Source organism: Protopterus annectens, chromosome 8.part1, assembly GCF_019279795.1.
Source record: "Protopterus annectens isolate FY-2018-M chromosome 8.part1, PAN1.0, whole genome shotgun sequence".
Lineage (NCBI taxonomy): Eukaryota > Metazoa > Chordata > Ceratodontiformes > Protopteridae > Protopterus > Protopterus annectens.
Genome location: NC_056742.1, coordinates 347,592,825 through 347,618,252, shown reverse-complemented (window position 1 = coordinate 347,618,252; position 25,428 = coordinate 347,592,825). Strand labels below are relative to the sequence as shown.

General features: G+C 36.9%; 1 protein-coding gene across 1 annotated transcript in view; it reads left to right on the top strand.

The window, feature by feature from the left end:
* The window catches only part of LOC122810344 (WT1 interacting protein), a 1,063,629-nt gene extending 1,040,889 nt beyond the window's left edge, over window positions 1–22,740 (top strand). The window contains exon 8 of the mRNA XM_044081920.1: window positions 19,287–22,740. Coding sequence (XP_043937855.1) covers window positions 19,287–19,439 — 153 coding nt within the window. The 3' untranslated portion in view covers window positions 19,440–22,740. The remainder of the gene's footprint in view (window positions 1–19,286) is intronic.
* The last annotated feature ends 2,688 nt before the right edge of the window (window positions 22,741–25,428 follow it).

The window sequence follows — 25,428 nt, the reverse complement described above, 5'->3', positions numbered from 1 at the left end:
ACCCAAAAAAGTTTCATGCGCCCTTAAGATAGTATGAAAATTTATTATAAAAAGGTTTAACACGTATCAACATAAACTGCTAATGAATGTATTTTGGATCCCCCTGCTGCAACAATAGGGCATAGTAAGGGGCTAAAAACATCCTTGTAGCCTTTTGGGATCTTAAAGATACTGGGAAGAATAGGATGGTCGACCTTATGGAATCTATAAATAACACTAGTTGTACTGTGCTGCATCAATAAATCATGTAATAAGTTATCAGTTCTGGAATAAGCAATATTTATTTCATTTCTAGTCAGTCTGCAGTCATGATCATCATTATTGATTAGGGTAAACATAAGGCTAGACGAGTCTGTAGTGATTATAATAACTAGCCCCCTTCCTTATTGTGTCTTATAATTCTGATGTTTTTATTCTGTGTTAAATCACGGAACAGCATTTTATTCTTCAAATGTAGGATTAGAAAATAAATAATTATTCCTGTTAAAAACTCCTGATGTCTTTATCGTGCATTTTGTCATATAATATGATGGCAGGATGTAGCAGAGTGTTATACATTCTCTATTTGGCCTAGTACCTGCTTTGGCACTGGTGCTGCATTTAGTGAAAACCTTCTGAAACAAGCCCATAATAAATAAGAAAGTCAATCAGCCAAAACATTTTCTATACTTGGTACATGTTGAGTTGGTCAGTTTCAAGGTAAAGTCAAGTATCTCATCAACCTTACCATACCATCCTTACCCCCTAGCTGGTTATTCACCTTGTGTACAATACTTTTATTGTGTGATCTCGTCCTCATTGTTCATCACACAATTCTAAAGCTTCCACCACTTGGAAGAAGTCCAGCTCTGCAATACATACCCCCCTTGTTTCATGCCTCCAGTGCCCATGCTTCACTGAACAATCAAACCTTAAAATAGCCCCCCAAAACCAGTGCCTCCTGCCACATCTGTGAAAATTTCCAACAGTCCCTATGTGTTTTCCTTCTGCCATATAACCACCCCAACAAAGTCATGCAGGAACCTGCACCAAACCTCTTAATTCATTCTCATGTCTGTGGTAACAACTGTAATCTTGTGAAGTGGTTTCCTACAGCCTGAGCCCTTAATGACCAAACAGCACATGAAGGATCCTCTATATGTGAAATTCAGTAATGTATTTTTTGTCCAAATGTCTGCACTTTAACTACCATTTTATGTCTCACTTTGCATAAACATTCTCTACTGTCAATTTCTATGTCTAAAATGAAATTCTAGTAGTATGCTCTTCAGCCTTTCTAGCTGACAGTAGAACCCCTAGCTCTGCTTAAATGTAGTATCACAGCTTTCTATAACATATACAGAAAATCAGAAAATACTTTATTGTTGTTGTTGTGCCTTTCGGCTTTTCCAGGTTAGGGGTCGCCACAGCGGAACTCCGGTCCGCTAATGATTGGCAGAAGATTTTTTACATGCCGAGTTGCCGGCCCTGATGCACAACCTTCAACGAAGGTACGCCCATTCACGCATGTCTCCACACAGAAGAAGCTCTAGCTGAGAATCGAACAGGACAACGTCTTACTGTGAGGTGACAATGCTATCGCAGCACCACCACCGCTGTATCAGAAAATACTTTATTGTAAAACATCAAAACCTTTGCCATTTTTTGTGCTTCCCCCTTTCAAGGTCAGAACTCTCCAAATAAAGAAAAAAATTACAGGTGGTAACCCTACGAATTAGGTGCACTGAAACTGCAGTAGAGGCAGTGGAAAGGAGTTTCCCAACACTTTGTGCCCCCCCCTCAGTTTTTTTATTGCAGCTTCTGACCTTCTGTCATCAGCAAGACTGTGCCTATGCAAGATTGCAGGTCATACCTGACAGGTAAAACTACATATTTCCCTGTCTCTCGTACATCATGCAGATAGAAATAAATTCCTTTGCCAATGTGTGAGAAGTTAAGTTAAAAAAGGTGGGTGGGCTTTCACTTCCTTTGATTCCAGTGCAAGGAAATGAATGTTTTATAAAATAGAGATACGTTTTTGGTACCTAAAATATACTGGAACCATATGGTATGCAGAAATAAGTTAAACTGTAGGAGTGTCTGGGTCTTTTCTCTAAAACTGTTGTAATTAAAGAACATTTAAAAATCTAAGTGAAAAGTATTTGTAAGAATATCCTTAGTTATATGTTTCTGCAAGACACAGTTGAATAATGAGTGCCTTAAGAAAGGCAGAGACCATTTAAATCAGTTACACTCTTACAGATACTGCAGTGACAAAAAAGAGCTATTGATAAAACAATATTACAGTTTTGGTGGGGAAATGTTTAATTTCAAAATGCTCCCCAAAAACCCTACCCTTCTGAAAATGGCATTTCCCAAATCTACAGTTCTGATTAACAATGTAAATAAATAAATTATTAATTTTCATTAATTAATATTTACAAAAAATGCTGCAAATATCCTGTTTGTAAGCATAATGATAGCTAGCAGGGTGGGTGGTACTTTACAATACAGAACCACCCGTAGGCAAAAAGGACCTCTGCCTGCATTGCAAGGTCTCAAAACACCTTTGAGCAGTCTAACATTGTCTAGTTCTGCCTGGTCTTTTGGGTCTTGTTACTTGCTTAGACTTCTTTGACACACAGTGGAGCAAATTTATTCTCTGAAACAGGATGGATCATGCATGTCAAAGTCTGTTACCCAATGGTCTTTATGTAACTTTTCATTCTTGTCCCTATAAAATGTTATGCTTTTTTTACATGTTGGACTTGCATGGGCACTATGCTCACCAGGAGCACAGCAGCAGTCACTGATACATATTCAGCTACTGTTTTTGGAGTGTGTAAATACCTGACCAATATTAAATGGTAGGAAGGATGATGTCATTTTCTAAAGATACTGTTGCTCACTTTTTTGTGTCCAGAATGCCTGGGTGATATTCCAAGTCTGACTGTACCAGCTAGCTTTTGGTATCTCATCCTTACTTGTCAAGACTACACATGTAATAAATATGTATTATCTTATTAAAAATGGTATGTACTGATTTCAACAAAATGGCACAAATTCCCAATCCAGATTTCAACAAAACTGCACTGGTTCTCAATCCATTAGAAGCTGATATCGCTGACTCAGGAAAAAAAAAAATAATACATTATAATGATTAAACAAGATGCTGTAGAAGGAAGCAAGTAAAAACGATGGGATGATAGGAGAATAATAAATGATCTGGTGTTGAATTTCTGTAGACTGTATGCTAAGTGGAAATACAGTTTGTTTTCTGAGATGTACAATGTTTATTTGTATATGTGTGCAAGAAACGTAATTTCTGAATCTTGAAACATATTTATAATGAAGATAAGCAGCAAAAGGGAAACAATTTGGAGTTGTGGTGAGAAGCTGTTTTGAACACATTTTTTGAAAAGGTATCAGTAATATGGAAATATGGAACATCCGATGAATCTGAGCTTAATGTAAAAAAAGAGGAATTTCACCTGTAGTCTGTACCTTCTAGTATTAGAGGGATTATAATGAAAATGATAAACTCTGGTACAGTTTCAAGGAAAGTATTGATTCATTTCATTATAGTTATGTTCTTAAAGACATTACAATAATATGAAATTTGAATGCATAAGTTGGAGAGTGGAATGCTTTTTATTGTCTTTAATAAACACTGAGGATTGAAAAATTAATAGAAGAGGTTAAATGTTAATTCATTTACTACCATTATAACTTATGCTCATTAAATGTGATACTGAGTTTTACCTGCTACAAATGGAAGATGTATGCATCAGCTTTAGATTTTATTTTTGACGAATGGCGATCCGTGTAAGTAATGTTGTAGTCATATATCTCCCTCCCTAGAAATGTATTATTTGCTTGTAATGACTGAAATTATGAGGAAAGAATGGGGGTAAACATCTCTCAAAATAAAAACTTAAGTAGGGCATAATGCTTTATGAAAATTAGATGGACTTGTAGTTTGACCAGATATGTCAGGATGATGGGCTATGATGTGGATGGCCAACGATTATAGGTTGATATGAAATCCTGAGTCACAATTCATCAAGTCCTGATTCATTGACCATAAAGAAATGGAAGAACAAGATTTGCTGACTCTGACTAAGGAATTTAATTCTGTTTCTATGATTTGATGGGTCTTAATTCATCAGATTAGGCTTGAAGAAAGGTAAATCAATTATGTGCAACTTGAAGAATGATGATATATTTGGATAATGATATAGCCAAGACATTGCTGGAAGGAGTATCTCTTTGTAGACTTTGATTAGGTTTTAGGGGACATCAAAGGACATAATTTTTTACTCATCTGTACTTAAGGGAAGGGTATTCCTAAATTAACAGACATATGCCTTGGTGGATTGGCATACACAGACAATGTCACTATGTGTTCTCTTACAACCAGGGAAATGATGGGCAAGATCAGTGAGAAAAACTATGCATAATTTAAAAATGAACTCAAACAAATCTGAGAGAATTTTTTTGGGGGGTAATAGTTGTAAAATAATAAATAATTTTATCTAGGAGACAAAGGGATGGAAGTTATCTCAAAATTATGCTGTCTATTCTGCTATTCTTAAAAAAGAAATTCAATGCCCAAACATTTTACTTATTATTACAACAAATAAACTGGTCTCCCCTAAAATCCCTACAATTAGATACTGCTGTACAGCACTTTAGGACTACCTTCTTGGAGATCTTAAATAGCCTATCCCCTTACAGATCTGGTAGAATAAAAAAAAACACCATTCACCATGGCTAACTAATAATATAAAAGATCTCCTAAAGCAAAGGGATAAGCTCTGGGTTCACTGGTTAACTATGAGAAGCCATATCAACCTACAACTCTACACACAACTTAGAAATAAAGCTAAATCCCAAATAAAAACTGATAAAAAGGCATACTAGACCACTACAGAACAAAAACACCAAAATAACCCCCAGAAAGTCTGGTCCACCATAAATAAACTCCTTCAACCTGGCAACACTTCCACTCCTACACCTACACCCACCACATCCCTCTCAGAGGACAACATTGCAACACAGTTCAACTCCTTCTTCATAAATTCTATTTACTCTCTTATCAAATATGACCAAAATAATTTTCCCAGTATCCCAGCCATCAATAGTAATCTTGAAAATACCTTCTCCTTTACACCTGTTCCAACTCACACCATAAGAAAATTTCTTAAAGCACTCAAACTCACTAGACTAGCCACAGACAGTGTGCCATCAGAATTTCTAAAGCTTGCTGCAGAGGTCATTGCAAAACCCATATCCATCCTCATCAACCACTCTATCACTGAAAACTATGTCCCCCTACTCTGGAAAATCCCCTACATCACCCCCCATGCATAAAGGCGGAAACTCCACAGAACTCACAAACTACAGACTCATTGCCATCCTTTCACCCCTATCTAAAATACTTGAAAAATGCATTAACATCCAGTTCTTAACTCATCTTTTATCCAATAGCCTTCTCTGCCATACACGACATGGTTTTTATCCCCACGACAGTACCACAACTGCCCTCCTCAGTTTTCCCAACACTGTAAACTACTACAGAAACCAGAACAGACTTGTTTCCACCATCTTCTTAGGCTTCTCCAAGGCCTTTGACGCATTCTCACACCAGAAACTACTATCACAGCTATCCACCTTAAATCTCAGCAATTCTACGTTAGTATGGTTCCACAGCTACCTAACCAACCAGCAACAAGCTGTTAGGTGAAACCAGGAACTCTCATCTCTACTCCCTGTTAACATTGGAGTCCCACAAGGTTCCATACTAGGCCCCCTACTCTTCAACATTTTTACTAACCAAATGCATAAATCCATCCCTCTCACATCAGTTATCCAATATGCAGATGCCTCTACCCTCTTATGTAATGCATCCTCCCTCACACAACTACAGGATATCTCACAACAATCGTTTTTGGCAGCAGAAACTTGGCTAAACAAAGCTAACATTATATTGAACCCAAACAAGACAACCTAATGCTTTTTCTTCCAACAAAGTCAACTGTACCCATAACTTCTTTTCAGTTACACTCCTTAAATAGTACAGTCATAGCCACCACCTCCCAAACCAAGCTACTAGGTGTCAATATTGATAACAAACTGAACTTTGACATTCACCTATCTCAAGCCATTAAAAAACTCACATCAAACTTGGCTCTCTCTATTGCATTAAGCCTTTAACCAAGCAAGACTAGACATCGCCAGAACTCACCTCCTATTCACTCTACTCTATGCTTCTCCTTCCTCACCAGACTTAGCAAAACTGAACTTACCAAACTTGAATCCTGCTACAACCAAATAGCTAAGTTTGTGCCCCACATAGGTCCCATCATTGCTCCTCCCTACAACAATTAAAATAGTTAGAACTTCCCCAACACCTTACCAACACCCAACCCATTTTCACTCACAGTTTAATATACCAGCCAGGCAGAGTCCTAGCCTTGCAACACTTACTCCAACAATATAGTAAAACTTGACAACTACATTCTACACACAAAGTCATCCTACAAGTCTCCAAAAGCAACAACAAGGCTGAGGATACACTTTACTCCCACCATATTTCTAAAACCTGGAACACAGTTCCCCAACAAATTTTAAATATTACAAATCCAACTCAATTCAAGAAACAGCTAAAAGACCATTTATATAACAACTGGACCTGTTTCTGCATCAATCCAGGCTGGCTAATACATTTCCTGTATGTCTTTTTTCTTACCCATATCCCCCGTAGAACAGTAACCACCTATTAACCTCTACTAATTTTGCCAGAAATCTCTGTCTCTTCAAACCCCCCTCTCCTCTTTCTGTACTAACCTAACAGAACTAAACTTCCTTCAAGTGCTTACTATGTAATAATATAAAACTGTATGCTCTGTAACTACGCTCATAATACCATCCTCTGATTTTTTTAATGAGATGCCACTGATGCCAATATATATTTCAATTTCTATTATTACAATAATCTACTTTTTCTGTTATATTAATACTTATGTAACTTGTACATCTGGAGCTTTTCTCCCCAGGACTTCGCTGAAAATGGGCTTACACCCAGATGGACTATCCTGGTTAACAAACATAAAATAAATAAATAAATAAAATCTAGGCGTGAAGCTTGATAGGAAATTTAAAAGGAAAGCACATAAGAAGGCAAATTATAATTATGCAGGCATTCTATGTTCTAATTAAACCACCTTATTCCTTAATAAATTACAAATAACTTCTAACAAGATAGTACTCTTGACTGCTAGAAGTACATTCCTTCCACACTTTTGTGATTCATTACAAAAACTGTGTTTGCCTGACTTGCCTCATCTTCTCATGTAGGCATGGCATAGTACCTGATACATCTAAACAGTGGATTGCTGTCAGTGACTCGTATTTAGATAAAAGGCTCATTTAGTTGACTGTTGTAGAACATTTTCTTTGGATATATATAAATGCACACATACACAGACACACACACACACACACACACACACACACACACACACACACACACACGCACATATAAACAAATTAAGGCGGGTGCGGTAGGATGGCAGAACCCCTCAAACCTAGTTTGTAATCGTTGTTAAGATCAAGGGGTCATAAAAATCAACTAAATGAGTGTCCACTAAAAGTGAGTTGATTAGCTATAATGAAGCTACAAACTGTTGCCCCAAATTATGCAAACCTTTTGTCTCAGCATTCACAAACTCCATTGTCTCTACATTCCAGTTTCATGTGCATTGATGCCAATTAGTTGCTCACTGTGACAGTAGGACCATTAACACTTCTAAATGAAAGTCTGTCTCTGTATAGCTGCTTTTTTGATTCTGACTTCTAATCATTAAGCCTACCTCAACAGGACTCTGCCCATTCATTCTACAAACAATATATAAATGAGAGTCTCCCAAAGGGACACCATCATGCAGACAGGTGTGAGGGCTGCTTGTACCTTCACTGACATCCTGGCAATTAAGTCATTTAGTATGCTCTAAACTAAACCTAACTGAGGTGAGGAGATGAGCTATCTGCCTCACTGCAGGAACCAACAGTACCTTCCACTGCTAAGGCATTCTGCCATGCCCTGGCTAATGAGGGCTACTACCAGATTCTGGCTTTGTGAGTGAAAGCCCACCCACAAGTTGTGCACTGCAGTGTTATTTCTCATAAATCCTTAGGTTGACAGGTAAGTACTAGGCAGTCAGTGTGCAGACCATTCTAGGCCTAGTCCAAGACCCATATTCAGCTGGGCTGATGGAGGAGAAGGATAAAGCCCTGACTACAGCTCAGCTGACTCAGGTTTTGTTAGAGATTTGAGCGACAGGGTGGGATGGGCATTACCATCTCCGGGAAAGGAGTCCCGAGGGCATTTCCCACATGATCCTTGGTGGAGACCTGGGATATAAGAATGAAGGGGGGTGTAGTCCTAAAGAGGAATTAGGGTGGGGGCAGTGACTGAGCTTCCAGCGAGACATGGCTACTTGTCAGCACATCCTCATTTTGTGCCCAATCTTCAGATGAAATCAAAAGACTTCAGGGTAGGTATGAAATGGGGTAGAGCATAAATCAAAACTTTCCCAGCAGATGGTGTGATGGCCAGACCCCCCCAGGATATCCTTAAGTGCTGTGATGGCCTCATCCCATACAGTGAAAGTCCAGGGGTGTGGAAAAGGTTGATAGACCCAGCAATGGATTTGTGATACTGGTATACAGAGCTATAGGGTGAACAAGGGGAACCAAAAAAATTCAAAAGATCCCTCTAACGGTAAGACAAGAGAGACTATGAGATAATTTGAGATTTTCTATCCAGTTGTCTAGATTTACCTTGAAGGTTGAAAGGGTGCTACTTTGCTTGGCATGTGAGATTGTAATTGAGTATGTCTTGCTTCACCCTCCCCCACAAAGGATATGTATCCTCTTCCTCCCTGACAGCACTGTCAAGTGTCCAAGCCATTAACTGAACTTGAGCCTCCTAAAGTGTTATCAGGGCTTTGTATGCCACCAGATCTGGTACAAATTTTCTATTCTTATCGTTATAATCATTCTCTTAACTTTTGACTTAATAGGTCCTGTAATAAAGGAAATCATAACTGGGTTTCTAACAATCACCAAACTGTCATGTGTTCACGGTATGAATGTGAAGAAATTCACCTTGAGAGAAGATCAAAATGAGGCTGAAGAGATAAAATCTTAGCATACATGTTGAGAACATGTAAATGCATTATAATACGAAATACCCAATCGTAACTCTTCATTTTTAATGGAGTAGTGTCAGCTTCATGTATGTCATGATTTCTCCCTTTTTGCTATAACTCAAATTTTGCTCCCATAATATCATCCCTTATGTACCCCACTTATGTTGCTTTTCTGAACTCTTGCGTATCAGACTTGTTAATTGTTTACCATATGCAATTACAAATCAGCTTTGTACTTCCGTGTTTTCCCTTCAAAGGTTCATTACTTCACTCTCTTCATATATCATCTTATCTTAATCAGCGATAGTCTAATGCTCTCATGTGTTTCAAAACCTACTGTGTTATTCAGATGATAGTAAACACTTAGTTACTTTCACTGAAAAAGTAACATTTTATAAACATACAAACCTGTGTGTAATTTTCTTTAAATATCCTTCATAAATAACAGTTTAGTAAACTGTTTTTGAATTTTCTTCCTTTGAACATTCTTAAAGTTCAAACAACTTTAATAACATCAAATACAGATACCTTTGATGCAGTGTGCAATAAAAACATTTATTTCCATTCTTCTGAATTTAAAAAAAGCAAATGGTTATTGGCAAAGCTGCAAGTAGGTTAGGGTAAAGGGGTGGCTGCTCTGGGATGGATAAGGGGTCCGACTGGCACTGCAGAAGACATGCCACTTGGTCCCCACATGTTAAGGGAGCTTGGGTGGCTGGGCATGAATGCATTCTTAGAAGTAATTTAAGTGTTCATGATGTGAAATCACAGGCATTGAAATGATCTGCATTGATCTGCGTTGACTGTGATTTTGTGTGTGTGTGTGTGTGTGTGTGTGTGTGTGTGTGTGTGTGTGTGTGTGTGTGTGTGTGTGTGTGTGTGTGTGTGTGTTTTAAGCACTGTAAAATGGAGCAAGTATTTTTTTTTTCCCTGAACTTTGGAGGATGTTCTTTGGAGTCCTTGATTTTGGTTGGGGGAGGGCACTGGCTGGGGACTGTTTAGGGCACCAGTTGACCTAGTTATATCTCTAATTATTGGAGACCAGCTTATGTCGTATGACATTGCAGAAATCTCCTTATTAGAGTGCACCACACATTGTAATTTTCTAAACAAATTCAAAAGTATAATTTCACAGAGCATTCAACTGCTACAACACACCTAGCACTTGCAGGATCTGATATCATAAACACTCACTTGCAGGATCTAATATCATAAACACGTCAGAGTTACACTAGTCATAATTTTCAAAATGTCCCATTCTACTAACAGTCAAGAGTTTAACTGCTTGTTCACAAATGTGCATAATGTCCTTTATAATGAACACACAGTATTTATAACAAACAATTGTTTATCTAATGTAACAACATATTTTAGCCTTTTACATTACTCCACTGGGTAAATGCATTGCCTAATATTTTAATAAACATACCGATGGAACTACTCAGTGCACAGTTTTAAGACAAGCTATCCAGTCTGTCCAACCATCCTCTTCTTTTAGGAATCGCACAAATAAGCAAATCTGTTTTCATTCAAATCTAATATTTCTATTTCACCTTGATCAATCTGGTAACATCAACATTTTACAGTTTAGCTGCCTATGTATCACTCAGCTACATCTGCATTTGTGGTGGTCTCAGAGGTAGTTCATCTTACATGTCACATTATTTGGCCTTGGTTAGGGCAGCAATTTTCCACCCCCCCCCCCCAAATACTTTTGAAGTGGCAAGGAAAGAAAGCTTAAATGTAAAGGTTTTTACTTACAGTATTTAATTGCATTTACAGATTGTGAACTCTTCAGTGACAATTAAGAGTAGTCATGTTCTAGAAATGTAGGTCTCCAGCTACCAATAGATGTTCTACCTTTTTTGTGGCAATTTCCACAATATCCTGTCTTTTATAGTATGTTAAAAAAGTGTTAATCTAAGTTTCCAGTGTTTGAGTTCTGAGTTTGTCAGAGACAAATATTTTACTGGTGTTTTGTCAGCTGTGTCTTTTGTAAAACCAGTCCAGTCTGCCATCTTGTTTCCCTTTTCTCTTTTCAGTTCTTCTATACATCCATAAATTTTACTTTCCTGCCTTGTCTTCCATTCCAGGGAAATAATTCTTGGTCTGTTCAGTTTACTTTACTTTACTGTAAGCTGTTTTGTCCCGATCTCACAAATTTGTTCTTTAATAGGCATCATGACTGTCTGTTGGTCTCAGAAAAACTGCACTTCATCCAGCGTAACCATGGCCATTTATTTTGTGTATACCTCACATAGTCCAGTCAACTTCCAGAGCTCATTTTATAACATTTCCGTACTTTCTGTGACCTCTGCCACATTAGGTCTCATTACATTTTAAGTTCTCTACTCAGAGGTTGTGAAACACAATGGACACCCTTCTATGACTTCTAATTGGTTTCTTCCTCATATTGCTCAAATTCTACCTCACACTCCTATTTTTTCCATAATGGACCAACAAAAGATATATCATACTATTGTATACCCACAACTGTGTCAGATAAGTTGTTTTATTTCAGTATTTAACTATTTTAATTTTTGGAAAACTAGAATGACCCAGGGAGGCAACTCACTTCAACAAGTACTGTGAATGTAACTTTCCATCATTTTATTGCTTTGGTATTGTATACAGTCTTTCATGCCTTATAGTAAATCATGCTGTGTTTGTGTAGCAACACTGTTGAATTGTTTACTGTACAAACATCACTGTATATATTTCATGAGTACTTGCCATTAGTTTAATGAATGTACATACTTCAAGTGAATGCCAAAAATGTAATGACTCTGTATATTTGATGAGTACGTCATTAATTTTATGACAGATGACTGGTCATATTTTGTGAACAGATGATGGTTTATTGTTGTACTTCTTAGTTTGTCCTTGAACTAATGCTTAATATGGTTGGAGATGCTCTCTGAAAACCTCCAGTGTGAATGGTCTTTGTCTATCTGGACCTTTCTGTTAACAAACAAAATAACTGATTATTGAGGATATCTTAATGTCTTCTGGGTATTTGGTAAGAAGTCTCCTTCTTTTGTCTTTTCCCAGTTAGGGGTCGCCACAGCGGAACTCCGGTCCGCTAATGATTGGCAGTTGATTTTTACGGTGCCGAGGTGCCAGCCCGACGCCCACCCTTCAACGAAGGCACGACCATTCACGCATGTCTTTCGAACGCCACTCGATATTGTGGACAATAATTCAAACCTTGCCCAAAACTTTTAGGCAACAGCATCTACCTAAAATAACATGTAATTTATCTGTAGGGCATTTATATATGTCAGTATTCTAAAATGTTGTCAAGATTCCCCCTTTCCTTTTGGTATGCAAAATATGATGCTGAGATGTGAGATGTATTAGAAGTGGGGGAACAACAGCATGCCTCTTTTTGCTTAACAAAGAATAAAACTGGGCAGGCTGAAGTAGTAATGAAGATTTTTAAGGACAGTGAATGGTGGTTAAAAATAAAATGCCAAAAAGTGTTTGGATGGATGAATTGCAAAATGTGCTTCCAGGAGTGTAATGTGAAGGATGGAGACTGAATGATATTGCTATAGCTGATTAGTATGTTAAAATATATTTAGTATAATAACAAAATATGAAGGGTGAAATGATACATATTATGTAGTAAGTGCATATGAAGTGTGAAATGGAGGCTTGGTCTCCAATATTTTTTGTACTAATCTGAACAGTTTTAATGTTATTGTCAAAGTTGTTGTTAACTTGTGTATTTCAAGCAGTCTGCAATATGGAGTCGGTCTTCCCAGGCCTCTCCTACAAAGGGCTTTGTCCATTTGAACCTTCCCCTTAAGGAAACAAACAAACAAAACAAATGAATATGCAAGTAAGTTTTAATGGATATTGTTACAGTAAGGGACCTTCAACAAGGCTGAATACTTTTAAAATAGTAGACCTTCAATGGAAAATATTATCAGATATTTATATATATTTGTTACAATTTTGAATTGTATAAGAGTGTTATCTCTCATTTGAAGTATGCAAAGGTACATTAAATGATCATTTTTATGATATACCAATAATATGTAAGGTTCACAGTGTCAAACAGATTTTGCGGAAACTTTATAAATGAAAGAAGGCGGTTACAAATTAAACTGCAAAGAAGGTTGTTTTTGTGTAACATATAATTGTTATATTATTTAACTGCCCAGTTAATTACTTCCTGTAGGGAATTTTTGCACAGCTGCTATATCTTCAATTACTTTTTTTAGAAAATGTACATTAGACCAAAGTTCAATGGGTAGGAATGCAATTTTGGGAGTACAAACCCTAATTTTCAGCTATATTCTTGTTGGCAATGATATTCTATCTTACTGATGAGAATAAAAACTTGTTTTCATTGAAAAAGTAATGTTTTATAAACATACACAATTAAAATTTTAAATATGAGAAGTAATTTGCAAACATCAGTCTCTCAAGCCAGTTTTAAATCTGTTGTCTAGTCAGTGATGCCTCAGGTCCATCTCTTTCTAGCTAATCATTGTTGTCACATTATCACTTTATATGGAGAAATTGCTCACAATTTATAGTTTTTAACTCTGTTTTTTTTTTGTTCCTCTTTCATTTTGTAGTCAACTGCACTATAGCTACTGCTAATAATTTAAAGGTCTGTTTCTGGAACATATAGTATTTATGCTATGACCTGTTTTGTGAATGCTTTTAGGTGAATCAGCATGCTGATGATGTTCTGATACATTTTCTGTGTATTGGTACTTGCAGATTTACTGCAGTGTATATTAACCTATGATGCCAAATATATCAATGAAAGCCTGCTTACTGTATATGGCCACGTATTTCCGGCTGAAGCTGTTTTGAAAAGGCACATCTGTGTTGAAGTGACCATTAACTAGTAATTTACAAGGAAATTTACAACAGGATCACTTCTGCATGGTATTCAATGATAAAAAGTAAAGTGTACCCCTCGCCATCTATTTTTGCTGCCAAGGTGAATGGCCAGCCATCACCCTCTGTCAGTCTGTCAGCCATTCACTTCCATTTCCTGGTAGACATATAGAATCACAAGTACAGTGTTGGCTTTTCTTCAAGATCTGTAGTTGTTTATTAAGCTAATTATTAACATAGCCATTTGGCATCATTTTTAAATGTTACCATGTGTGAGGATATTACATACTGTTATCTGTGCTAGCATGACTGGCTGAAGTTTTCTAAGTACTTATAAATAATTGTAAATTACCCTGTGTTATATATGCCAGCATGACTAGCTATAGAAGTTTTTTAGTTTATTTAATTTTGTAAATTTTTTTTATTATTACTTTGATTTATGTAAGGTGTCTGAGTCAAGTAGTGTTCTTCTAGCTGACCAAATGTACATATCTTTAAAAAAAAAAGAATTCTGAAAGTAGGTTATGCCAGTCAGCTGACCTTGATGAGATGTCATTGTGTGCCAGAGGTGAAAGGAATATAATCTCCAGAGTAGCTGTTTTGTATGGTTTACTGTCACATATTCGATTGTCAATTAGATGATTGAATATGTGCGGAAATCATTTTCTCGAACTGAGAGTTCGATCACCACAATGTCAAAGCTGACATGAGCGAACAGACACTATTGTCAGCTTCAACATTGCGGTGCAGATCGCACTATAGTGGATATCGGGAAATGTACCTTTACCCTCACTGTAGTGCGATCTCGGAGTTTTTATATATAAGTAGGGGGGTGTGGTGGGCGCAGGGGGACTTGCCCCCCTACAAACATTATTATTAGTTGTGGGCAGATGTGAGCATTTCAGCAAAGTCGATATTCGACATTGCTGTGCTCCGTTCGATATTTCAGTTGCTCGGTGTTTTGATTTCTGACAATATTTGTCGGAAATCATTGCGTTCGTCTAAATGACATTCGCAAAAATTATAGTAAACCGTTTTGTATACTTTCTAAAGTCTGTTATGAGAGAGAAGAATTCTCATAACAGCTTTCTGTGACTTTTAAAAAAAATTCTGCAATAAAAGCAGGTTCTGAATCAGTTAAAGTTCAGTAGTTGCACTAGTTGTTGTAGTAGTCAGTTGTTGTTTTCCATATCAGTAGTCCTCACTCAGAGTTTTCCAAAGCTGTTCAGCAGAAATAGTAGGAGTTGCTTTTCCAGTCAATGAGGACCAGACAACAGCCTGAAGAGGGGATACATATATATTCTTATTTTGCCTTGCAGAAGTAAGAGTATCATCTTGCCTTGTTGAGTTAATTAGATTAGACAGGGACAGTTAATCTTTAGATATTTAGGGAACTATAGTTAGTTAGTTAAGAGTTTTTCTACAATCAGTGTGAAATCTATCCTACAGTGTTATTGCCATAATTCCTCTGGGTGAAACTCTGTAGTTTATTGGAATCAGTTATTCAGTGTATACATGTTTTAAATAATTGTATTTATTATTATATATTATTAAATAATTTTATTTATTATAAAATATTTTACTACCTTTTATTGTGGCTGGTTATTTAGAAAGTACTTATAGTAACCTGAAAGTTGTTGTTGTGTCTTTCGGCTTTTCCCGGTTAGGGGTCGCCACAGCGGAATTCCAGTCCGCTAATGATTGGCAGTAGATTTTTACGTGCAGAGTTGCCAGCCCTGATGCACAACCTTCAATGAAGGTACGCCCATTCACGCATGTCTCCACACAGAAAACGCTTTAGCTGAGAATCGAACAGGAAAACGTCTTACTGTGAGGCGACAACGCTACCGCAGCACCACAGTAACCTGAAAGTGTTTATGCTTATTGTTATAACAGCAGGGCCACTCCAAAAAGCCTTACTGCTTGGATTACATGCTAGCATTTATATCAATATTCATTTTGCCCAATGTAATTGAATGCCTCTTTTGAAGGGTATTGTGGTAATTGATTAATGGCAGCCATTACCTTGTAATTTGGTAAAGAGGACATAGCAGGCAAATGCGTGCCAGTCCTTCCCAAGAGTGTTTGTATGTGTGAATATCAAATATTTAAGAGTGAGTGTATCAAATACCTAGAACTAGGGCACAATGCTCTGCAGTGGCTAGTGTGAAGACTGATTTGGGGACCTGGAGTGAAGCATATAGTGCCAGTCCCAGGTTTGGAGCCTGTTCCCAGTGTACCCTTAGCGGAAATTATGTATTTCTATCCGTGCTTTCAGTGATGCTCCCTTACCAGAGACAGTGGTGAGGACTGAGGCTCCTTAGTTACTGCCACAGGTTTAAGTGGCATCTTTACACAATGACTAACATCTTGTATGAAGCAGCGTCCTCCTAAGGACTTTAACCTGCAGTATTTTATTTTTCTGCGTGTGTGTGTGTGTGTGTGTGTGTGTGTGTGTGTGTGTGTGTGTGTGTGTGTGTGTGTGTGTGTGTGTGTGTGTGTGTGTGTGTGTGGAAAGGGACATGATATAGATGGATATGAAATTTGTACTGCATTTAACAAAACTGAGATGGGCTGCTAATGTTATGACTTCCATCAAGCAATCACTGGCTGCTTGCTTTGGCTGTGGAGGGGTCTGTCACTACTTTAGCAGGTGGATCTCTTGCAGAAACTTAGACCTTATTCTCTAGAAAGGGGAAAGAGATTGTAGGAGTATGATAAACAACATATAAAGTTAGAGAAAATTAAAAAAATACATATATATATATATATATATATATATATATATATATATATATTCAAATGTATTGGTTGGCACCAAAGAGTAACAAACACTCAGGGTTCTTGTGGCCTGATCATTTATTCCAACTACCTTTGTATTCCCTCGGGCCACAGAGAGTATGCTTCACCCATTTCCAGATCAGAAGGTTCCTTCTACTGCCTCTTCTTTTCCTTCATATGCCCAGATTATTTTGACAGAGTCTGCTAAAGGAGAAGCTGATTCAGCTAAGGAACCCATGATAAAAAATAATAAAGGGCCCCATGGTAGCCAATTTAAACAGCATGCTGACACCTGAAACCCAGGCCTTGGACTTAGGATTTAAAGTTATTGAAGACTGCATTCCCCTGACTAGACATCAGCTGCCATTCATCCACAGTGAGTGATCTTGGGGACCTAAAACCATTGTAACAAAATTGTCCACTGTTGTATCAGGAATATCTGAAGGCCAAATATCAGTTCATTATGTCCTGTAATAGACCACAGTTGCATGTAGGGGAAGTCAGGAAAGGGTGCCTGTTTTGCTGGATGTCTGAGGATCAGCACCACATGAATGTCTAAGTGCTTTCCTCTTAAATTTCACTGGATAAAATGCTGATCAGTAGTACAGAGTTCTGCAAAGATCAAGTCAAGCACTGTCCAATACCTGGGACTTTCTATCACTAGACTAAGAGGTGATAGGAAGAGAAAGAGGCCACCCACCTCACTGGACTTTTCAGACTCTGAGTAGAAAGAAGAGAATTTGGCATACATGGATCAGATGCATTAATCTCCTGGCTGTGATATAGATTGTAGTGATGATGACATATCAACCTCCTCCACACTGAGGACCTCTATGGACATTCTCAGCCTCTTGAAAGAACATTTCATATTAGGAATTAGGGAGCCGTTTACTCCTAAAAAAGATGCATAGATCTTTTGGAGTTTGAACCTCTCAAAACTTCTGCTACACAATCTGCCATTTTTGCTTTGGAGGAATTGTTCTACACCATGTCTTTTAAACTAGACTCCTAGCTCCTGATCCCCCCCCCTAAAAAAATAATACATTTTACTAGGTGCAGAAACCACACTGACATATGTATGAGATTCATGCAGCAGATAAACTTGCCCCTGCATCATCTTACTCATGTTGGCTAACCCTAACAGTAACGCTAACCCTACCCCTGCCTTTAACCCTAACATTATTGTAGTAAAAACCCTTTCCCTAACAGTACCACTATACAAGACAAAAGGACATAGAATACAGAGAACACAAAACTATATCCCTTTACCTAACCCTTACTTTAACCCTAACCTACAAACACTTGCATAGTCACAACAACAGCAATAACACAGTGCTGCACATCTTCACAACCACCACTTTTGCATTCAAACAATTTTGCTGCACACCCCTACTTATCTACACTGTAGAAAACTAAATTCAACCATATGTGATTCACTCATATGAGCAGTCACTCATTTCTGCATTCTCTGTTTTTTTTCACCCACAAAAACCTTTCTAACAAATGTGATTCTACCTGTTTATTTACAGGTGTGTGTGTGTGTGTGTGTGTGTGTGTGTGTGTGTGTGTGTGTGTGTGTGTGTGTGTGTGTGATTACAGTATATATATATATATATATATATATATATATATATATGTGTGTGTGTGTGTGTGTGTGTGTGTGTGTGTGTGTGTGTGTGTGTGTGTGTGTGTGTGTTTGTGTGTGTGTGTGTGTGTGTAGAGAGAGAGAGAGATAACTGTAGATATTTGTGTGTGTTTGTACATACATTTTACAAATTGTAGCAAAGCACTGGGATGGAGAATTATTTTATAACACCAGAATAAGGCAGTCGAAAGAAATAATATTTTTATAAACTTATAGGTTGTTGGGTGAAAGTAATAGACTGAAAATAATTATAGGCATTAGAATGAAGTCAGAGAACTGAGGATTTCTAAGTATACCCTCATAGCAGTCATTTTGAGCAGTAAGAGACTGATGTGAAGCAGTTAAATTCTGCAGTTGTGTTTCACCAGTATAACAAATCTGACTTTGTGTAATACTTCTGGTTGTAATAATTTAATGGTTATTTTGCAGCCTTCATACTTCCTATTACCTTGTACTACTGAGAGCATTTGTGTGATAATGTCTTACTGGATGAATCACGGATTCCTCATATGAAGTCACTGTAGTGAGGATTTTGCCCTTGCCTTGAGTTTGTGTGTGGTGTGTGTGTGTGTGTGTGTGTGTGTGTGTGTGTGTGTGTGTGTGTGTGTGTGTGTGTGTGTGTGTGTGTGTGTGTGTGTGTGTGTTTCATTGTTTAAGGGATTGGTGAAATACAGTTTCCTTTAGTTTTCACAAGTCTGCATTACAAAAATAAGTATGATTCTTAAGATTGCTAAATGTTATGACTACTTTTCAAAGCCTCATGGCAAGTTAATAATTTCTCTTCTCTCTCTCTGTATCTTTATCAGGACTGCGGCCTACAGCTTAATGATGAAGAAGGGCACCGTTGTTATCCTCTGGATGATCACCTTCTGTGTCACAACTGTCACCTCTGTCGCCTTAACATACCATTGCCAACAGGACCTCCTCCAGGTTATCCAATGCATGTAACTGAACTCTAGGCATACGTATCATTCCGAGGACTGGAACAGTTCTCAGTGGAAGAACCCTGACCCAGGAGACCAAAAAAACCTGTTGTCATTCCTGTCCCAGTTTGTTGCCTTAGCTGAAGTTTTTTATTGTCTGCAAAAGCTGAATGTATTTTTGTTTTGTTTGTATCACTGCTCAGCATTTTTCAGACAGGAAAATTCAGCACTTAATGCTTAAAACACTACATTCTTGTTTAAGCTGAATATTTTACATAAAGAAACCGTCAACACTTATGACTAATTGGAGCAGTGTATGACGTTACTGTCATGCTTTGTTTTTCCTATCAGTCATTTGGTAATTTATCAAAGAAAAAGTGGGAAAAGAGGAAAGAAAGACTGGAAGAGAACAGCAGAGAAAAATGAATCGGAGAAACTGTGTTACTTGTGGAGCAGTGCATTTCAAGTAAATAAGTAAATGTCAAGAATATTTATTATATAAACTAAGTTCACCTGTCCTTGTAGAAAGATCTTAATTCTCTAAGATGTTTTTCTTAAGATGCCATTTCCATAAATTTGAGTGTCTTGTTTGGAGATATAACAAGTAAACACTGGAAAGTCTACTGTAGCTGTGGAGTGACTGTAAGAGAGGGCTGATAAATTTGATGGAATTAAAGTCTGCCTGTACAGTGTCTGTGCATTTTGATTTTGCATAGATAGAAAGAGTGGAGGGCAGACCTTGTGTGAGTTTAATGAAAAATACTTGGCACTTATAAAGCTCTACTGATTCAATCCTGTGCATTTCTAGCAGAGCTATCATTGTATTGTTGGCTATGCAAGGGAACTCTTAATTTTTATTTAGAGTGCAATTTGATTTGCTTGCTTCTTCATTTTTCACAGTGCTTTGCATTTTTATACAATACAAATTGTTTAAAAGGGGCCAAGGTTTCTTGCTGTACAGATGCCACCCTCAAACTTTTTACATTGCTTAAAAGGGGCCAAGGTTTCTAGCTCTACAGACAGCCACCCTTGAACTTTTTACAAAGTATATGCTTTTTTGTATTGATTACAAAGAACATATATTCATTTAGGCACCGAGAGTAGCTAGTATGATTGGTGATTCAAAAATTTATACTGTTGCTGTACTGACATTGTAACAAGTATTAGATGTACATAGAATGTACATGTTTTTATATTTTGCAATAACCCCAAATGTCTGGGGTAATGTATATCTTCCATTTAGGAAGTTAGATGCATCTTTCTTTATTAATATTTAGTACATACCAGGTTTTGAAAAGTTGGGAAGAAACACTAAACATCTGAACACCTAACAAATGATCAGTGTTCTTAAGATAATAGTCTTATTTCTTCTTTTTATACAGTGTACATATAAATATATTTTTTAATTTCCATGCACCAGTTGGTATTATTGGTATTTAGAAGGCACACACAAATGTTATTATTTACTGGTGCATTAAAATGATAATATATGCAAATTATTAGAACTGCTGATTCAGACCGAGTGTTGTAACTGCACAGTGAAAGCTTTACTTCCTACAACTAAGCTTTACTTCCTACAACTTTCTACTCAGATTGTTTAACTATGACAGTACACACAAGCTGGTAGATAAAGAGAACATATTTGTAAATGCTTAAACAGCACCATCTTAGTTAAAGTCTCTCCTCCATTATATAAGGACTGACGTATATAAATGTACCACACTTAGCACCAGTGGCAAGCCGTTTTGTCACAAGGACTTATCTGCAGAAGAGCTACTGTTGTCTCTGGGAAGGCTTTACAACTTTTATCTTCGGACACACTTCAGTTAGTTTTTATTACTTTTGTGGAATACATTTCCTATTAGATATTTATTGCTGAGGATATCTGGAGAGTGAATGATTTTTGTTTGTATTTGTAAAATTTTTACAGTCTAATCGACCTATCAGAATTTTCTTCTTTTGCTTCTGCAGCTGGAGTGAGCACAGAATTTACCCGCATCGAGTTCTGATTTCTCACAAAAGGAAAATGCAGATCATGGTTTCTTAAGATTTAGATAGGCTGGTAATGCTTTCACAGCAAAATGCAAACTATTCATCAATAGAATTATGTGTCAAATTATAAACTGTTCTGTGTCAGAAAAAAAAAAGAAAAGCTTTGCTTGAGCTGTAAGGACTGTAGCACTTTATTTGTAATTCTGATCTATCTTGTAATTTATTTTTAGTCTTTGTGAAATAAAGTGGACAACTTGATGTTAATGGATGAGCTGTTTGCTGGCTTGAGTTCTCTTAATTCTCTTAGAATAGTGTTCTTTGAACCACTTTTTTGTTCTTTTTTCCCAAAACTGTAAAACTCGATTGTTATTTATTCCATCAATACCTCTCATTGATCATTATGGCATATTTTCCTTTATTACTGTTACTTTAATGTGGAACTACTTTTTAATCAGATTATATGTATCACTATTTCATGCTACTGAGATATAGGTTATACATGTTAAAAGTGCAGACAGTGCTTCTTAGTGGTTCCCAGGCATATTGACAGTTGATCTGCCAGTTTTATGTTTTCAGTCATGCCTTAAGAGGAAAGCTACAAAATTAAAGTGCATTACATTTTAAAGTAGGTACTGTTGCTTTTATTTGAACACTTATTAACTGACTTATCATTTAGTTTCAAAAACAAAGCCACCAAACAGACCCTTTCAAGTAGATATGTTGGTTCAGTCAGTAGCTGGATAACTAAAGACAGCAGAATTTTTGCCAGTACCAAGTGCCGAACGCAGCGATTTGTTTTAATCAGCAAAGATTTTTAGCTACAGAAAAGGGAAGATGAGTTGTTTTCTCATCACTGAGGGAAATGTTAGCCAGTATGTCATCTTCAAATCAAAACCGCAGCTTTAGTATGCATTTTGACTTAAATTAAGTTCTTTTATAACTAGAATTTTCATTTTCTTTAAAAGAATGTAGTTGACTTCCAAGAATTTGGACCAACTTAGATTTTTTTTTATAATTGATCAGAATACTTAATTTGTATATCCTGTAACTAGTTTACATGGTGTAGATTTACAGATTTCTTAGCTGTCAACTCCTGTTGAAACTTTTATGTGGTTGTCTGTGTTTTCATCTCAAAATGGCTATGTGGTTGTTTTTTTTTTTCAGTGTTCAGACTTTTAAAGCTTAAAGATCAGGAAAAATAGATTTATTTATCTGAAGAACAGGCTACACACTATCATCTTAAATTATTTAATGTTAAAAGTCAGAAGTGTCATTTAACGTTAGATGGTATAATCTGTTTTGTTCTTCATTTTTTTTTTTTCAATAAAAAAAGATTTTATAGCTATGTTTTGTATACTGTGCTTCCTATAAGGTGGACAATGTTTTAAGTGGTATTGATGTTTATGTATTTTGTGACAATAGAAAAAATAAAAAATGCTCACAGATTATAAACTCCAGGTAGAATAGATCCAGGCTGTACTCACCAAGTTGTCTTTACTGAACTTGTTCCAAATGTAGTACTTTTAATTGCATCTAGTGTTAGTGGTAGTAGAAAAAAATCATCACATTTTAACTCCATGTAAAAATTGATTGTACTGTGATTAATTTTTTCATCCTCTTGCATTTCAGCATCTAGGAGTTAGGTGAACTTGATACTGTACATGGAACTGGAAATGATCAGGCTCCAAAGGAAAAAAATATGATTTTTACTAGTAGTCTGTAATCTTTATTATTTAAAGTGTAGGAATGGGATCTTTGTAATTGTGCTGGGTTAACAGATACCACTTTCCTTCTTCTATGCTGTCCTTCTCCCCAGCCTGGACACAGATCCCTCATGGAGTATGTGTAAGAACTGGATCTTTGGAATTCTCTGGGTTACAAGATACCACCTTCCTACTGCTATTCCATCCTTCTCCTCAGCTGGTACACAGATCCTACATGGAGTAGTACCAATAGTTGGTGAAGGTACAACAAGTAATATCTGCATTGCTTTTGCTTATTAACCGTCACCCCCCCCCCCACACACACACACACCTTAGCACTTTAATTCTCTATTTGATGAAATAACAACATTTTGTTTATTTATTAATTCATTACCATTTGTTAACCATGGAGTTTAGCTGGTTAACTGACCTTTTTCAGCCATGACCTGGGGCTCATAAAACAATAAAGTACAGAATACAGTTAAACAATAAAACATAGGTAAACCAATATACAATTAAATGTCAGTGTACATAGTTACATTTCCACTTTTTATACCACCTGACAGTCATTATAGTTACATTTCCACTATTTACATCAGTTTGACCATCATAATAGCACAGTGGAAAAGGTATATAGTATCAGGCAGAATATCAGCATTAGTAAGTTACCAGTACAATACCTAAGATATGTTACTTGCTTAGCGAAGAGGTAACTTTGAATACAGGTAGGTGTATGCTAGGGGTAGGTGTGGGCTGACAAAGCTGTTACTCATTGTCTCTAAAGCAATTGCAAATGGATTCATAGTGGAGATGATCTTTCAGCACATTCTTGAAATTTTTGTTAGAGTCCTGATTTTTAGGTACGTAAGTGGTTCCAGGTTGCAGGTCTCAATCTCTTTCATGCAGTATGATTTTGAATCTTGGATGAACAAAGGTGAGTGAGTTGTCTCATGTGCCTCTCAGTTCACGTGTACTATCAACATAAACTGTATAGACCTAAATCACAACAGACTATTACAGACTTTGTCTCAGTAGAGCCTTATGTGGCCTTACATGGATTCTGTCCTTGATCTCACTCTCACCAGCACACCCAATGGACACCACTGTACATTAATCCTTTCTGACTCCACTTCTGCTCACTTCACAGATATCTCCTTGTGGACCTTCAGAAGAAAAGTCCCTCACTCATCATTTATTGTCATCCCTCCCCCACAAAACAGAATCCTTCCTACATGGCTGTATACCATATATTAATTGAAACAGTTATAGTATGACAGACTCTAAGAAGCCCTATACTTAACTTATTCTGCTGCCCTCCCTGTTGATATTAGGAAATGCGCTTTTAGCTGACATCCTGACAAAGGTGGAATATATATATATTTGCAGAAGTAGCTTACACTGGATGTTACAAAGTGGACTGTAATGAGTATAAACATCAATATCAGTTGTCAAGGGTTCTAATCCTAAATACATTAAACATTCCATAACAAGAACAATGCATGACACTAAAATACATTTTTTTTAATACCATTGAAAAATGTCTAACAACTGTCAAGATTTATTGTAATGATAATTCGGGGGTGGGAGATATGCAGGGATGGGGAAGAGGGTTTGGGGAAGAAAAAAAAAACATTAAGTGATTGAACGCATACTTGCAAGAATAAAGTTCTTTTGTTTGAGTTAATGCAGGAGCGGGTAATGTACTGTTAGTTTCTCACCAGAGTTTTGTTTCTGTCCAAAATAATTTGAGCGGCAGGGTTCATAGGAAAGACATGCAATAAAGAGATTTGGTTATTTCTATTGCTGTGTGTCATGTTTTTGGTGTTGAAACTGGGCTTGGAGAACACAACCACGTTCTAATGTCATGCATGGTTCTTGCTGTGGAATATTTCAGTTTAATGCACTTAGGATTAGAACCCTTGGCAACTGATATTACTGTTTATACTCATCATTACAGTACCCTTTGTAGCTCCCACTGTAAGCTACTTCTACAACCATGTATATTCCAGCTTTGTCAAGATGTCAACTAAAAGCACATTTTCTAATATCAAATTCTACAGCAAAGTGGTAATGAAATCATCTGCCTATGTTGCTCTTCTTTTATTATCTATAACTTAGTGCTTCATACTCACCCTGTGTCAAAATACTGGACAGTTGCTGTACTTATCTCCTTCCTTAAGAGTGAAGCCCACACACCCTGATCACTGTGGACTAATTGCCAAGTTTTCTTGTCTTCCTGTCTAGTTATAATGCTTTAAAACTTACATTTAAATGATATTACCATTTGTTTTTAAAAATAAAATTTTCAGTCCATATCATCATGGTTTTAA